This window comes from Cornus florida, unplaced genomic scaffold (genome assembly GCF_030987335.1).
Source record: "Cornus florida cultivar Cherokee Brave unplaced genomic scaffold, ASM3098733v1 CherokeeBrave_3.0.0_Hap2_Chr10, whole genome shotgun sequence".
Classification (NCBI taxonomy): Eukaryota; Viridiplantae; Streptophyta; class Magnoliopsida; order Cornales; family Cornaceae; genus Cornus; species Cornus florida.
Window position 1 is genome coordinate 98239491 of NW_026775580.1, and position 16471 is coordinate 98255961.

The 16471-nt window shown below is 35.3% G+C and overlaps 1 protein-coding gene across 1 annotated transcript; it reads left to right on the top strand.

The window, feature by feature from the left end:
• The first annotated feature begins 1956 nt into the window (after positions 1–1956).
• Positions 1957–6613, top strand: LOC132276209 (uncharacterized). The gene is made up of 2 exons (XM_059777538.1): positions 1957–2188; positions 3561–6613. Exon 2 carries the CDS (start codon positions 3702–3704, stop codon positions 6135–6137), a length of 2436 nt encoding a protein of 811 aa, XP_059633521.1. The 5' UTR covers positions 1957–2188; positions 3561–3701; the 3' UTR covers positions 6138–6613.
• The last annotated feature ends 9858 nt before the right edge of the window (positions 6614–16471 follow it).

A 16471-nucleotide genomic window follows, 5' to 3' on the forward strand; every position in this document is an offset into this window, starting at 1 on the left:
TATTATACAAATGTTTGTCCCAAAATAATAACGTACATATATATATATATATATATATATATATATATATATATATCAATATATTTGCATGCACATAAAACAGAGTATATATCAATATCAATTTTGAAGATCTTGGACATACATGTTTGTAATATAATATAATTGTACTAAAATATTTGATATTTTCCCGCATACATAGTGTGTATATATGCGTGTACATGAAAAACAGAGTATATATATACATATATATCTGTATCCTTTTCCATCTCAAACATGTATTGCATATAAATTTCATACTATACTATTAACAATATATTGTTAACAAATAAATCAAATTTATGCATCAAAGTCTATGTTGGCTCTAATACCACATGTAAGAAAATTCTAACATAAATAGAAAACATGGTTCCAATGCATAAATTTGATAAAGAAGACATACCTGATATGAAAATCTATTTAAGGGAATTACAGCGGAAACCTTACTTATATCATATAGGAGACGACCTTCAACCCTTTTATCTTTCATTGCATACAGGATGATAGACTCCAAACTTCTATGCATATATATAGATGAGGGTTGAGACCGTTCCAGTAGACGTTAAAAGGTGTGTTGGTTCTATTAACCAACACAACTCTTCATATGTGACTCTTCAACAAAACAACACAACTCTTCAATATACAGGTGACTATTCATTCAAATATATGGATAACTAAATATTAATTAATTATTGTTAGACTATTAATTTTTTGCTTACATTAATATCAATTCATGTTGATGTATTATTCATTGTATATGAATAAAAGTAGATGTATTATTCTTAGTGTCTTTTAATTTACGTGCAATTTCTCTAACAATTTGTCCCACATCGGATCCGGATAGGAAAGTAATTGTGTATAAATGGGTGAGTATGTAACATTACCCAACAACTTGAACTTTTTGATAAATGGGCAAGCACCCACCCATTACAGTAGGTATTAGAGTCAGACAAATTCTTGATCCGATGCCACGTCAAGCGCCCAGTCTAGAAGGCATCCAAGTGAGTCACTCTGATAGGTAGGGTGGCCCGACCGCAATAAGGGTGTTCCGAGTTCGAGTGAGGGAGAATGTTATAAAGAGAGATTTGTCCACATTGAATCCAGATGAGAAAGTGATTGAGTATGAATAGGTGGGTATGCAACACTACCAAACAGTTTAAATTTTTAAATAAATGGACAAACGCCTACCGGTTACAGAATAACTACCAACAACACTATTAAAGTTGATTGGATTACTAAATTATTATTCAAGTTGCTCGAGTTAAGAAAATTCCCTAACAAAATCTTATCACAAACCAAACTTGATTGCAATTCTTAAAATTTTTGAAAATTTCATTTAAAACCATAAAATAACTTTATCACCAAAGGTCTAGCTAACAAAATCGTGTTCAAACTTGTGAAATTAAATAGTATTCCTTTATATTAGAATTTGGAAAGAACTAACATTTTATAATTTTCTATTATTTTATTTGTAAATTTAACTTAAAATCAATTATTATATTTTTTATTCCAAACTCTTAAAAGCAATTCTATTCCAAGTTAGATTAATAACCATCAATAACGTTATTCAAGTTACTTGAAATAAGAAAATTTTGTTAAAATCCTATTCAAAATAAGTTCGTAATCTAAGATTTAAACTCAATTCTACTTATCAAAAAAAAAAGATTTAAACTCAATTCTAATCTCATGATCTTGAAAATTATTTGGATGATCGTAAAATAATTACGATCCCTCGAGACTTGGGTTGTTCGGGTTAGGGCTGCTTAAGTGCCACCAGCATTAGTGTCAATACCAAAAAATATGTGAAGATTCTAGTAACGCCAGCTCTTAACCCACTTGAAGAGTTAAAATTTAACCATGGTTAGGGTTTCCAAATCCAACCAATGAGAGAAAAAAGGTTGTTAGTAGATGGACCAAATGTTCTCGAGACAAGGAAAGCCTCTTTGCTGTCATCTTTTCGTGCCCCTGAGATTTGTTATTTGAAACGTTTATCGAGAGTTTTTGAGAAAAACTCCAGTTTTGGGGATTTTTGGGATTTGGGTGAGAAAAGAGGGGCTAAAGTTCAAAAATAAATTTAAGGGTTGGAGGGTGGTCTGTCCATGGTGGCTCTGCGATTCAATTTCATCACCAACGACGCCCCTCTCTCATTTCGGTATTTCTCTCTCTTTCTCATATGCACTCTACTTCATATTTATACTCTTTTTAGTTATTGCCATGTACTGATCACTGGTTTTAGGATTTTGTTTTTGATGAATTAGATTAGGGTTTTTGATCGGTGAATTGTAGCTGTCTGAGCTGATTAACATATTGGCTCACGTAGATCCATTTATTATAGTGTTGTTTGAATTGAAATTTTCGGACATTTGAGTACTGGGTTCTTGTAATTGTCTAGTATAAGTTTCTATGTTCGTGTTTAATGATTTTTCTTTTTTGAGTATCTGTTAGTTTAGTGGCCATTTTTGAGTATCTGTTGGTGTTAGGGTTTTGCTTTTGCATTAACTGTGGCTGTGTTGTAGTGCTACCCTTCATTTGCATTAACATTTGAGCTATATGCGAACTCAATTATGTTTCTCTGGATTAAAATGATATAAATTTGTTGAATTTTGCAGTCATTTGAGCACTGGGTTCTTGTTAATCTCTAGTACATGTTTCTCTGTTCGTGTTTAATATTTTTGTTTTTTGAATATCTGTTAACTTAGTGGCCATTTTCAAGTTCCAGGAAACGAACAAAGTGCAAAGAATTAGGGTTTTGCTTTTACCTTAACTTTGGGTGTGTTGTAGTGCTACTCTTGATTTGCATTAACATTTGAGATATATGTGAACTCAATTATGTTTCTCTGGATTCTAATCATTTAAAGTTTGTTGAATTTTACAGTCATTTGAGCACTGGGTTCTTGTAATTCTCTAGTTTATGTTTCTCTGTTCATGTTTAATGTTTTCCCTTTTTCGTTTTCAAGTATCTGTTAGCTTAGTGGCTTGTCCAGGAAAATAACAAAGTGCAAAGAATTAGGGTGTTGCTTTTACATTAACTGTGGGTGTGTTGTAGTGCTACTCTTGATTAGCATTAACATTTGAGATGTATGTGAACTCAATTATGTAATTCTGGATTCAAATGATTTAAATTTTGTTGAATGACTACTGGGTTCTTGTAATGCTCTAGTTCATGTTTCTCTGTTCATGTTTAATGAATTTTATTTTTTGAGTATCCGTTAGGTTAGTTGCCATTTTTGAGGTCCAAGAAAATAACTAAGTACAAAGAATTAGGGTTTTGATTTTACATTAACTGTGGGTGTGTTGTAGTGCTACTCTCAATTTGCATTAACATTTGAGATATTTGTGAACTCGATTATGTTTCTTTGAATTCAATCGTTTAAAATTTGTTGTATCACGTGGTTGCATTGTAGAACTGATGAACTAGAAAAAGCTTAGTTGTGTTTGACTTGATCTGATGTGTTACTGTATTTGCATCTATGCTAGACGTTGCTTTCTTACTTGGATTATTTGTATATGTCTTTTTGAATTAGGATTTGGACTATACGTCGCAGTTTATCTTTTGAAGAGTGAGATACCCAAAATTTGTGGAATCAAATAGTGGGTTGGCTTAGGGTTGTTTGTTTCAGTGGTTGGCTCATGTGAGGAAAGCATAGAAGAAGATTGTGGGGGAAATGGAATGCAATAGAGATGAGGCCTCGAGAGCAAAAGAAATTGCTGAGAAGAAGTTTATGTCAAAAGATATTGCTGGGGCAAAGAAATTTGCTACGAAGGCCCAGACTTTATATCCTGGGCTTGAGGGTATTCAACAAATGTTAGCAACACTCGACGTGTATATCTCTGCAGAGAACAAGATAAATGGGGAAGCAGATTGGTATGGTATACTTGGTGTGAATCAATTGGCTGATGAGGAGACAGTGAGAAAACAGTACAGGAAGCTGGCTCTCATGCTTCACCCTGATAAAAACAAGTCTATAGGGGCTGAAGGGGCATTTAAGTTCATTTCAGAGGCATGGAGTTTACTATCTGATAAAACCAAGAGATTAGCATATGACCAGAAGAGGAATCCAAAAGTATTTCAGCAGAAAGTTCCACCTCCAGGCGGGACTCCATCAGCACCACCTGGGACAACTGGTTTTTACAATTTTACTAAGAGCGCACCTTCACACGTGAAAGTTCAGAAAGCTACAACCACCAAGGTGGGTGCTTCTTCCATTCCCGTTAAGAAGCAGAAACCTGCTACCTTTTGGACCGTATGCCATAAATGTAAGATGCAGTACGAGTATCTCAGAGTATATCTCAACCACAATCTACTGTGCCCAAACTGTCATGAGCCTTTTTTTGCAATAGAAACTGCAGCGCCTCCTTCCAGTGGTTCTAAAGCATCCACCCAGGGAAATCATTCTCGTCAGCAACAGAACACGAATCATCAGGGAGTGAAGAAGAACATATCTAATCCTGGAAGAAAGAACTCGGCCACTTCAAATGTGGGTTCAGGGGTCTTTGGTGATCCTGATTCATCTAATAACAATAACTTCCAATGGGGTCCATTTTCTAAAACAGGCGGTGCTTCAACTGCTGCTCAAGCTGCAACTGTGGTTCAGCAGGCATATGAGAGAGTGAAGAGAGAGCGTGAGGAGGCACAGGCAGCCACAAAAAGAGAGGAGGCATCGCGTAGAAAAAATCATGCTTCTAAGAAAACAGGTGGTGTTTCATCATCTGGGTTCTCTAATGCTGTGAAGAGAAGAAGAGGCTTAGAAGATCTTGGTGCCAGCGGTTATGGAAAGGACAATGTGAATCAAATGGGCATGGGGACAGCGGGAGCTGGCACGACAAGTTCGTCTGGACTTAAACAGGTTAATTCTGAACCAGGTAGGGTTAATAAGCCTACCAATACAAGGGATATCTCCCATACTGAAAGTCAGAATTTATTGGTGGAAAAAGCCAAGAAGGAAATTCGCAAGAAGCTACATGAATGGAACTCGGTTTCTGTGGCCAAATCTAAAGTTATAAAGGAGGACAATATGAGGGAGAAAGGTAGAGGAAAAGACAATGCCGCGGTAAATGGTTCCACACAGGATAAAAACAAGTCAGGTGAGTCTATTGACACCAAGAAAGCAATTTATACCAATGAGTCTGATCTTGGTCCTTCTGGTGCTTCACTTAAGGAACCTATTGAACCAATGTCAATCAATGTCCCAGATCCAGATTTTCATGATTTTGACAAGGATCGAACTGAAAGGTGTTTCGGGGAGAACCAGGTATGGGCTGCATATGATGATGATGATGGCATGCCCCGGTATTATGCAATGATTCATAATGTGATTTCTATGAAACCGTTCAAGATGCGAATTAGTTGGCTAAATTCAAAAACCAATGACGAACTGGGCCCACTGAATTGGGTTGGTTCTGGTTTCTCAAAAACATGTGGGTATTTTAGAGTAGGCAAACACGAAATTAATGACTCGCTGAATTCTTTCTCACACAAAGTTAGGTGGACAAAAGGCACACGTGGGGCTATTCAAATATTTCCTAGGAAGGGGGATGCTTGGGCTCTCTATAGGAATTGGTCCCCTGAATGGAATGAGCTGACAGCAGATGAAATAATACACAAGTATGACATGGTGGAAGTATTCGAAGACTATGATGAGGAGCTAGGTGTGACTGTTATTCCACTTGTCAAAGTTGCTGGTTTCAAGACACTGTTCCATCGGCATTTGGACCCCCGGGAAGTCAGGAGGATTCCTAGAGAAGAGTTGTTTCGGTTTTCTCATCATGTCCCTTCTTACTTACTTACAGGTCAAGAAGCTCCAAATGCTCCCAAGGGTTGTCACGAGCTGGATCCTGCAGCTACTCCTTTGGAGCTTCTTCAGGTAATAACAGATGTGAAGGAGGAGGATATTGTGGAGAATGACGAAGTCAAGGAAAAAATGACAGTTGATAGTATTGGAAAAGCTAATAATAAAAAGATAGAAGAGAATTCCAGTAAAGGTAGGGAAGAGATATCGGGGAATGCCAGAGAAACCGTGGAAGTAGAAATGGTGGAGAGGAGCATAGAAACAAAAGAAGGTAAGAGTGTGAAGCCTGCTGAAGAAAAGACAGTTACTTGAGTTTGGGGTTGTTTGGTCTGAAGCGGTAGAATTGATTGACTTCTTTTTTGTTAATCTAAAATTGGTTTACTGATTCATCATTCTTGGGTTTCAATGTCTACATAATGATGGGTAGTGAGAATGGAATCTGACATGGTTCTTGGGAGAGTTCAAGCAGCTTGGAGTTGGAACATGTATTTCTTGCCAGCTAGAGCTTCTTTCAAGTATTTTTAAGGTGAGGTCTATATACATATTCTGATTTCAGTCCAGGTCCATGTTTTTGATATCTTAATCAATTGTGGGGCTTGTCAATACAAGTCTGCGCACAAGCTGTGCCACCTTTCATTTGGCTAGAGGGCATTTATTGCTCAATTTTCTCTTTTACACATTTGACTCTTGTGAAATATCCCGTTCTTTTAACAGCTGTATGTTGAGTTGTATCATTGTTAGTTCTGATTAGACTTCAAATAATAGTTTAGCATACAATTTCATTTCAATCTCTCTCTTGAATAATGCTTATTATAGGTCCATACCACAATATCATTGTGAGTTCTGATTAGACTTCAAATAATAGTTTAACATTCAAGTTGATTTTAATCTCTCTTGACTAATGTTTTAAAAAGTTTATATTTCAATGTTATATATATATACATTTTTTTGCTAAGTAGGAGGTATCCAGGCCTCTTTGAGCACAAAGCTAATCGGCCTTTTGAAATGCTCTTAATTCTCACTATATATGCAGAAAGGTGGTCTGAAATTTGTTATTCACTTTTGCTAAAAAAGCAAAGGGTTAACAAGCCGTTCTATTAAGTATTAAGGTTGATGTACAGTCAAGATTCTTTGTAAAACAACTCCTACAAGTCTACAACCAAAGAAGGTACATGCTTCACTCGTGGTATATGCTCTATACCATATAATATAAAATTGATGTATGTTTGCTTTCAGTATTAGAACCATGATGGATTTCTGGTGGTGGACATGTTTTAGTCAGTTTTAAAATAGAATTGTTTATTGTGTGTTCAGTGTTCATAGTTCATGTATGAAATGAAAAATAAGTTATAATGGGGGAGCTTTCACGGAGCTGGATCACTCATGGCTATTGGATCAAGAGGCTTTGAGATCAGTCTCTCGATCCAACAACTATCTATCTCACAGTGTCCCGATGAGACTCACTCTAATATTAGAACTCCGGGAAGCATTTTTTCGAGGAAGAAAAATGGCCACACTCATGATATGTTTGGGAGTATGAATCGGTGGTTTGAATTAGAATTGGATATCTCCCAAGTATATTTAGTCTTTTGTCTTGCTCCATGTTATATAAAAAAGTGCGTGCAAACAAACGCATTATATTTTATTTTGTTGATATCACAATTGTAGTGAAGATTTTCCTTTCTTCCTCTTTACATCACATGGGAAGTTTAGGATCCAAATCCTTAATGGGCCATAATTTTACACTTGCCAGAAAATCTAAGACCCACTTGGTGGAGTGCTGATTGACTTGTATTGGATATTGTGGTTACCTTTTTTGGGGTCCAAATTTTGAATAAATTATATAGTTTCAGAATAAATATGATCAAATTGATGTATTTTTCATTTTTTCTATGAGAATTTGAACAGTCAACCATTTAAGAAGAGACACTGTTGGACCATAATCCTCGTTAGTCAATATCCGAGACCTAGTTCTTTTTGGGTATCGACTACATCCCTAATCTCCTTTTTAGCCTTTTCATCTTTCTTTAAGAGAGAGATTGTCTTGGGCTTCAATGGCCATTCTTGGTTGGGCTCTAAGCAAAAGTTTGTCCAAGTGTCCAGAAGATTTACAATTCCATGAAATCTCAACTTTTATATCAAAAGAATCACCCTAAGAGCAACTCCAATGTTCTCTCATTTGGGCCTCTCAAATTCAAAATACGTGAGTTGGGTAAAAAATGGCCTCTTCAACGGGCTCTTATTTGAGCTCTCAAAATTTGAGATTCTCAAATTTCTTCTCATACATGGCAGTTGCCAATTTTTTTTGGCAAGTCTCTCATTTTCCAAAACGGTACCGTTTCTCACAAATCATCACCCACTTGCATCTCTCTCTCTCTCTCCTTGTCTGATACAATATAGAGAGAGAAAAATTCCGGGAAAATCATCCGATCTTGTTGGTTTTTCTTGGTTAGGAACGGATTCTTCTTCTCTCTCTCTCTCTCTCTCTCCTTCTCTATTGTAATATGGGTTTTGAACGATAAAATTCTTGTTGATTTTGTAGTTTGCAGTTGCAGAGAGAGAGGGGGGGTAATTTCAAAGTTGAGAACGAGAATAGAGATGGAGGCGATTGGGGAGGCTGAAATGATTTGCCCTAAAAATATTTGCAATAAGGGTTTTGAACTTCTGATTCTTGTTGATTTTGTAGTTTGCAGTTGGAGAGAGAAAGAGTGGGGGGGGGGGGGGGGGGGGGGATCAGAGTTGAGAACGAGAATAGAGATGGAGGCGATTGGGGAGGCTGAAATGATTTGCATTAGAAATATATTTTTTCTCTGGTGAGGGGAAAAGGATGAGAAGCAGATACATATTATATATATGTATATTATATATATAATATACAACGCACAATAACTTAAAATAAAGAAGAGTATCGAATTGAAGCTCTAGATCAATGAAGAAGAGTATCGAATTGAAAATACTAATTTAGACTTTAGTGATTGGAATATTCCCAGAGTTCCAACTAGAGAATTCTACAAAACCAGTTTCTTTAAGTCTACCTTTCTTAGTGATTACACAGTCAAGACAGTTGAACAAATGTATTCCCTATCTAGAGAACATGAAAAATGTCAGTTACTCACAGCTAAGGCAATCCAAAGTCATAGAGATCTTGGATACAACTTCATCCACATAGGTCTAGTTCAAGTAGCAGTCAAACCATTAACCAATACAGGACTTAATGCCTCTGTGTTTCTAGCCCTCCGAGATGCTAGGTTTACTGACTACGAAACTAGTCTCTTAGGAATAGTTGAAACTAGTCTTTGTAATGGCCCAGTTCATTTTAATTGTTACCCAGATCTAACTCTTAGTTTAAGTGACGCCTTAACCCTTAATGTTAAAACATCAGGTTATCCTATGCTTCCAGGATCACAACCTTTAGGTTTGATCTATAGGATTTATTATAAAACAAGGAAAACTAATCTTAATGTCAAAGCCATTAAGAAAGATATAAAAAGTCATACCCTACTGATTGAGAGCAGTACCCCTGACGCTAATATTCAAATAAAGAAAACTATTGCTTGGAAAGATATTTCACTGCCCAATAAATGGACTCTTGAGAATGAGAATCACCCAGTCAAAATAAATAATGATATTAGTAATCTTGATAGAGTGCAGGAATTTCTTGACGGAACAGTCAGAATAAGCTTTGATGAACAACGTATTCTGACTCGCTCACGTCTTTCTACCTCCTTTGATAGACCAGATGGTAGTTTATTGGACAAGAAAAGTGAAGTTCCTCCTCTAGATAGGAAAAATTCTCGTTTTCATCCCCAGCCAAAAGATACTAAGTTAAAAGGTATTCAAATAGAAGAACAAGTTACTCACCCTTGTTATGTTACTCCCCAATCTAACAAATCTAGGTCTACACCTGCCTCTCCTACACCTTCTGATTTTATTGCAAACCTTAATGCACTGAACCCTCAACCCTCAGTTAAATACTATTAGTAAACCTTTTAAGTATAATCTTTCAAAATTACATGATGACTACTCATCCCCAAGTAACAAAGAAAAACGAAAATCTTTTCGCAAAACCCATACTGAAAAAGAACAAAATAAGATTCTCCGTCATTGGCAAACATTCATGATAAAACATCAGCTAGAAATCAAAATTTTTGATTATCTAGAAAACTGTCATAACAAAGTCAACATCCTAACTAAAGTTAATTGGAAAACCTCTGATACAACAACAATCTCCTCTTCCCATCCTCCCCTAGAAAATGTGATTCTTGATCACATGGGAGCTAAAATCATTGCCTCTCCCTTAAAAGTCAGTACCATAGCTGATGCTGATGCAAGGAAAATAATTGAACAAAATAACTTCACTAACCAGTATTTACACACTCTTGGTACCCAACTAGACAGAATTGAGCTCTCATTAGCCCAACCTCCCAATTTTCCAGTAAAAACTCCTACTACTTCTTCCATGGAAACACCCATTATTTCTATGCCTACACACAGAAAAGGTCTTCCAACAGCCTTGCCGGATCCTTCTATTGTCTTCCAAATTGAAACCATCCTCAAAACCCTTGAAAAAGGTAAATCCCAAGTCAAAGACGAAAAAATTATCACTGTAATCAATAATACTGACGATTCTGATAGTTTCTCCTCTGATAATTCCAGTTACCCCTCTGACATCCAGAAGATTGAGAATGCTTTCTCCAATCTAGACCTCAATCGTTTAACTAATAAACGTGTCAACCCCATTAGTCTTACCAAAAATTGGTACCCAAGACCGATACCTCCTGATCTCCAATATGAAGAACGAAATATTCAAAATCAATTTTCCATTTCTTTCGATAAACTTTATGAATGGAATATAAATGGTTTATCTGAACAGGAAATTCTCAATAAACTCAGTCATATATCCATGGTAGCTAATAATTATGTTACTTCACATAACCTTAGTCAACCGGAAATCGTTGATTTACTTACTTCGGGATTTTCAGGAATGTTAAAATCATGGTGGGAAAAACATCTCACTGAAGATTCTTGTGACAAGATAAAAAATGCAGTCCAAAAAGACAACAATGGCCTTCCCATCTTTGATGAAACCATAGGACGTGGTATTCCTGATGGAGTTAACACGCTAGTCTATACCATAGTTGAACACTTCATAGGTACTCCAAGTAACATCACTTCCAGAATACACAACCAGCTTACCAACCTTACTTGTCCAACCATGAGTGATTTTAGATGGTACAAAGATGTATTCCTTTCCAAAGTCATGCTTAGAGATGATAGTAATAAACCATTTTGGAAAGAAAAATTCATTAATGGCCTACCCAATCTTTTTGCCCACAAAATTAGAGATACTCTTAGTAAAGCCACAAGTAACATTGATTATGATAACCTCATTTATGGCAATATCATTAGCTTAATCCAAAAAGAAGGATTAAGGATGTGTATTGACATGAAAATCAGTAACCAGTTACAAGATGATAGGAAACGACTTAAATATGAAATGGGAACCTTTTGTGAACAGCATAGTCTTCCTCCTATAGCTCCCTCAAGACAAAACTCCAAGCCCTACAAGAAAACCTACAACAGTCACAAAGGTTATCGTAGGAATTACAAGAATAGAAAATCAGTATTCCCCAAAAATGAATACTATTCTAAAGAAAAGTCTAGACCTAAAAAGAAATTCTATAAAAACACCTCTAGACAAAAAGATAACAAAGATACCAAAGATGTTAGCAAAATTAAATGTTACAAATGTGGTCGACTAGGTCACTTTGCAAAAGACTGTTATACAAAAAAGAAGATCAATCAGTTTCACATTTCTGATGAAATTAAAGACTCTATCTACCAAATACTCCAATTAAGAGACACTGATGATAGTAGTAGTGACCCAGAAGTCAGTTCTTCATCCCAGTTATCTGATAATTCTCCTAGTTCTCCCAACATTACATTAGGATGTAAAGATAGTTGTTGCAATCACAATAAGTCATTTAATGTTCTCACAAAAACTGATGAACAAGAGCATCTACTTGTTAATTTAATCAGCAAAGTAGATGACCCTGAGTTAAAAACCTTATATCTTAAAAAACCTAAGGTATTATTGGGTAACTCAGAAACTGAACCCCCAATAGTTAGTAAACCCAATTTTAGCCTATATAAAACATTAGAAAGGTTTAATAACCAGCCTAAAGAAATCACCATTCAAGACCTTCAGGTAAAAATTAACATAATTAAAACTGAAATTAAAAATCTCAAGTTAGAAAACCAAGTCATAAAAAATGATATCAAGGAGTTAAACACAAACCCTGCGTATTCCTTCAAAGGTAAAGAATCATCTGATGAAGAAGGCTTTGAACATTCAATCCATTTAGAACTCTCTCAAAAACTCCAAACTTTAAATCACATATCATTCCAGAAATGGTATGCTAAAATTACCCTTATCATCAACAAAGATTTCAAACTTGAAGTCATTGCTTTGATTGATACGGGAACTAATCTTAATTGCATTCAGGAAGCTCTCATACCAACCAAATACTATGAGAAAATCTCTGAAAGGCTCAGCTTAGTTAATGGAAGTAAAATGGATATAAAATACAAGCTATCCAAAGCTCATATTTGTTAAAACAATGTATGTTTCAAGACATCATTTGTTTTGGTAAACAATATGACTGATAAGTTAATCATAGGAGCTCCATTTATCTACCTCCTTTATCCATTCACTACTAATAATGAAGGATTAGTCACTCGTCCTTTTGGACAAGAAGTCCAGTTTAAATTCCTAAGCCCCCTTTTAGGAAAGAATTAAAATCAGTAATTGATTCCTCTATTTCAAAATTCGTAAACCTATTTCAAAGTAAAACTCAACAGTTAGAGTTTTTAAAAGAAGAAGTTAATTATAAATGCATTGATGATCAGTTGGCTGACCCAGTGCTTCAACAAAAAATTCAAGATTTTGAACGACAAATTAAAAACCAAGTTTGTTCTGATCTTCCAACTGCCTTTTGGCATAGAACACGACATTCGGTTAGATTACCTTACGTTAAAGGCGTTATGAGAAGACACATTCCCACTAAGGCAAGACCAATCCAAATGAGTACTGAAGTTATGGAATTTTGCAAGAAAGAAATTTCTGATCTTTTACGTAAAAAGATCATTAGAAAAAGCAAGTCACCCTGGTCATGCCTAGTTTTCTATGTTCAGAAAAATTCTGAAATAGAGAGAGGAGTTCCTCGTCTAGTTATAAACTATAAGCTCCTTAATAAGGTTTTAAAATGGATCAGGTATCCTATTCCCAATAAGAAGGACCTTATTAGCCGCCTAAGTCAGGCAGTCATTTTGTCTAAATTTGATATGAAGTCAGGATTTTGGCAAATTCGTTTGAGAAAAAAAGATAGGTATAAAACTGCTTTCACCACTCCCTTTGGTCATTATGAGTGGAAAGTCATGCCCTTTGGATTAAAAAATGCCCCCAGTGAATTTCAAAATATCATGAATGATATTTTTAATCCTTATAGTCATTTTTCCATTGTTTATATTGATGACATTCTTCTATTTTCAAAGTCAATTGATGAACACTGGAAACATTTAAAAACGTTTCTAATTGTCATCCAAAAAAATGGTCTTGTACTCTCTGCTCCAAAAATCAAGTTATTCCAAACCAAAATCCGTTTTTTAGGTTATCACATTCATCAAGGCCAAATCCGTCCTATTGACCGATCAATTTAGTTTGCCGATAAGTTCCTTGATGAAATTCTTGATAAGTCACAACTTCAGAGGTTCTTAGGATCTCTCAATTACATTGCTAATTTCTACAAAGATCTTTGTAAGCAATGTAAACCACTCTTTGATCGTCTTCAAAGTAATCCTCCTCTATGGACTTCTGTTCATACTAGTATAGTCAAATCTATCAAACAATATGTCAAGTCATTGCTTTGTCTTGGCATTCCAACTACTGATTTTTTCAAAATCATTGAAACTGATGCCTCAAACATTGGTTATGGTGGCATCCTCAAACAGCAGGTCAGTCCAAATGCACCTGAACAATTGGTTCGGTTCCATTTTGATGTTTGGACAAAAACACAAAGTAATTACAGTACTATTAAAAAAGAAATTTTATCTATTATTTTATGTATTAGTAAATTTCAAGATGATATTTTAAATCAAAAGTTTTTAGTTCGAGTTGATTGTCAAAGTGCAAAATATATTTTAGAAAAAGATGTTGAAAATATTGCTTCTAAACAGATTTTTGCCTGGTGGCAAGCCATATTAAATATATTTGATTTTGATATAGAATATAGTAAAGGCAGTAACAATTCAATTCCAGATTTTCTCACCAGAGAATTCTTGCAGAAATCTGATGGCAGACCGACAGCTTCCCCAAAGGCCTCAACCTGTTAAACCCTTTGATATTTACTCAGGCAAAGCTTCAATTACCCGATCACAGTCACAATCCTCTTCTGCCTTAGTAGTGGTCAATCGATTCCAACCACTCGCCTCCCAATCAACCTTTAAGTCAACTCTGGTCAATCTAGCACCAGACCCCTTCCAAGTCCAAATACAAGTTCAAACCCAATCCCAAGTCCAAAAATCAACTATAAGAAAGCCATCAAGTCCATATTATGAAAAAGCACCTGTTGTTCTATTCCACATTGAGCCACACCTTAGTCACATTAAGGATCCTATAGAATTAGCTCGCTTTTATTTTCCAAGTAACCTTCACTATGCCTCAAATCATCCTCATAAATCTCTTGGGTTTTACAGAGATATTCTGTACCATACAGAGTCCATCACCATTAAGACAAGTTATGATCGCAATGATTCTTCCAAAGTCATTTACCACTCGCTATATATCCGACGGATTATCTCCATGGAAGAATGGGGTAGTCATCCCTACTTACCCCAGCCACTACCTAATCATACTATTCAGTTTACATATTACGATTATGTATCAGCCTAATCCTCCATATTCCTATACCAAAATGAGTCATATACTCATTCCTAGTTTCTCAATTTTGATAGTCATTTCAAAAGTCAACTCCCTACCTGGTTTTTGCATTAGTGGTCTCATCATGGCGCCATTCCAGAAATCTTGCCACTTTCCCTTGCAGATCAAGTCAAATACTTCCACACAGTTCATAAAGTTAACAAAAACAGTTCACAATTCCCAGTCCTCTTGTTATTTTGCTGCAAGTATAAGGTCCCATGGATATTCAAATGGCAATACGATATCCAGGATAACATGTTCATCCGTCGCCACTATGTTAAATGGTGGGACATTTTCAAAATTGACAGAATTATTGGGTATGTTGAAGATGATTACCCAAAGTAAACCTCAAGACAAGTCACTCCACCACCAAAACAAGACATTCAACAAAAACAGTCTTCTCCTACAAACACTATTACATCTACCAAGTCTCGGAAGCATACTCCCAAGTCAGAAATTGAGGAACTCAAAAGGATGGCAGCCACATTGACTGATCGCATCCAAGAACTATCCCAAGATGAAGAAGACGCAGATGATGTTTCTTCTGCTGCTGAGTCAACTCACCCACAAGATCCTTATTATGATCTTCAAGATGCCCAGAATCCATTTGAATTCTAGGCCAGAAAAAAGTCAAAATCACTATTTGGTCAGAGTTACTATTTGCTACAGTACCAAGTCAACATTACTATTTGCTATAGTATTGTCGGCAGATCACTATTTCTACAGTCACCTGACAAAACACTATTCATCTACAGTGTCGTCGCTGTCAGTGCAAAAGGATAGGAACAGTAACATCTATAGTAAACCTCAGTTAGAAAAGTCACAAGTATCTTTCAAAGCCAAAAGTTGCGCTACAGATTCCAAAAAGATGTCTCCAACAGTCCTCCAACAGTGCAGGAACCCAACTATATTCATTCAGAGGGAACTCAGGCTTCAGTTTTCATACTATTAGTCTTCATTTGTAATATTCATTTTTCTATCTTCGTTGTATTACATCTCCAGTATGCTGTATACAACCACCTACCAGTAATTTATCAGTTTATAAGTTATTTTCATTATATTCTGTTGTAATTATCTATCATTAATATCAGTTAATTTCAGTCAATTTATTTTAAGATTTATTTTAAGTTATTGTGCGCTGTATATTATATATTATATATAATATATATAAATTTTCGAAAAAAAAATTATATAAAAAAATTAATTCACAAATAGTGGTAAAAAAATTATAACTTTTTTTTTTATTATAATTTTTTATTTTTGTCCTTTTTGACCAGATATTTTAGATTTGTAATCTTTTTAATTAGGTTTAATTTTAGTTTCCTTCTAATGTCTAAAATTTTTCTTGGAATGTGTCTAATATTAATATTACTGGTGCAAATATGAATGGTAGGAATGGTAGTTGAAAAAAAATAGTGATTGTGTTAAAAAATAGCATTTTGCGTAAAATGTATCATTGGAGCAGATTTGTTAAAATGTAGCATTTTGACACTATAACACTTGTCAAAATATAAATTTGACATGCGAAAATAGGTTTTAATATTGGAGATGCTCTAAACAAGTCATATTTTGAGAATATTAAAAAATGTCTCCACAAGCATTAACCTCCAAGCAAATTTTAATGAACAATTTGGTTACACGGAATACATATTCAGTGCGTATCGTACAT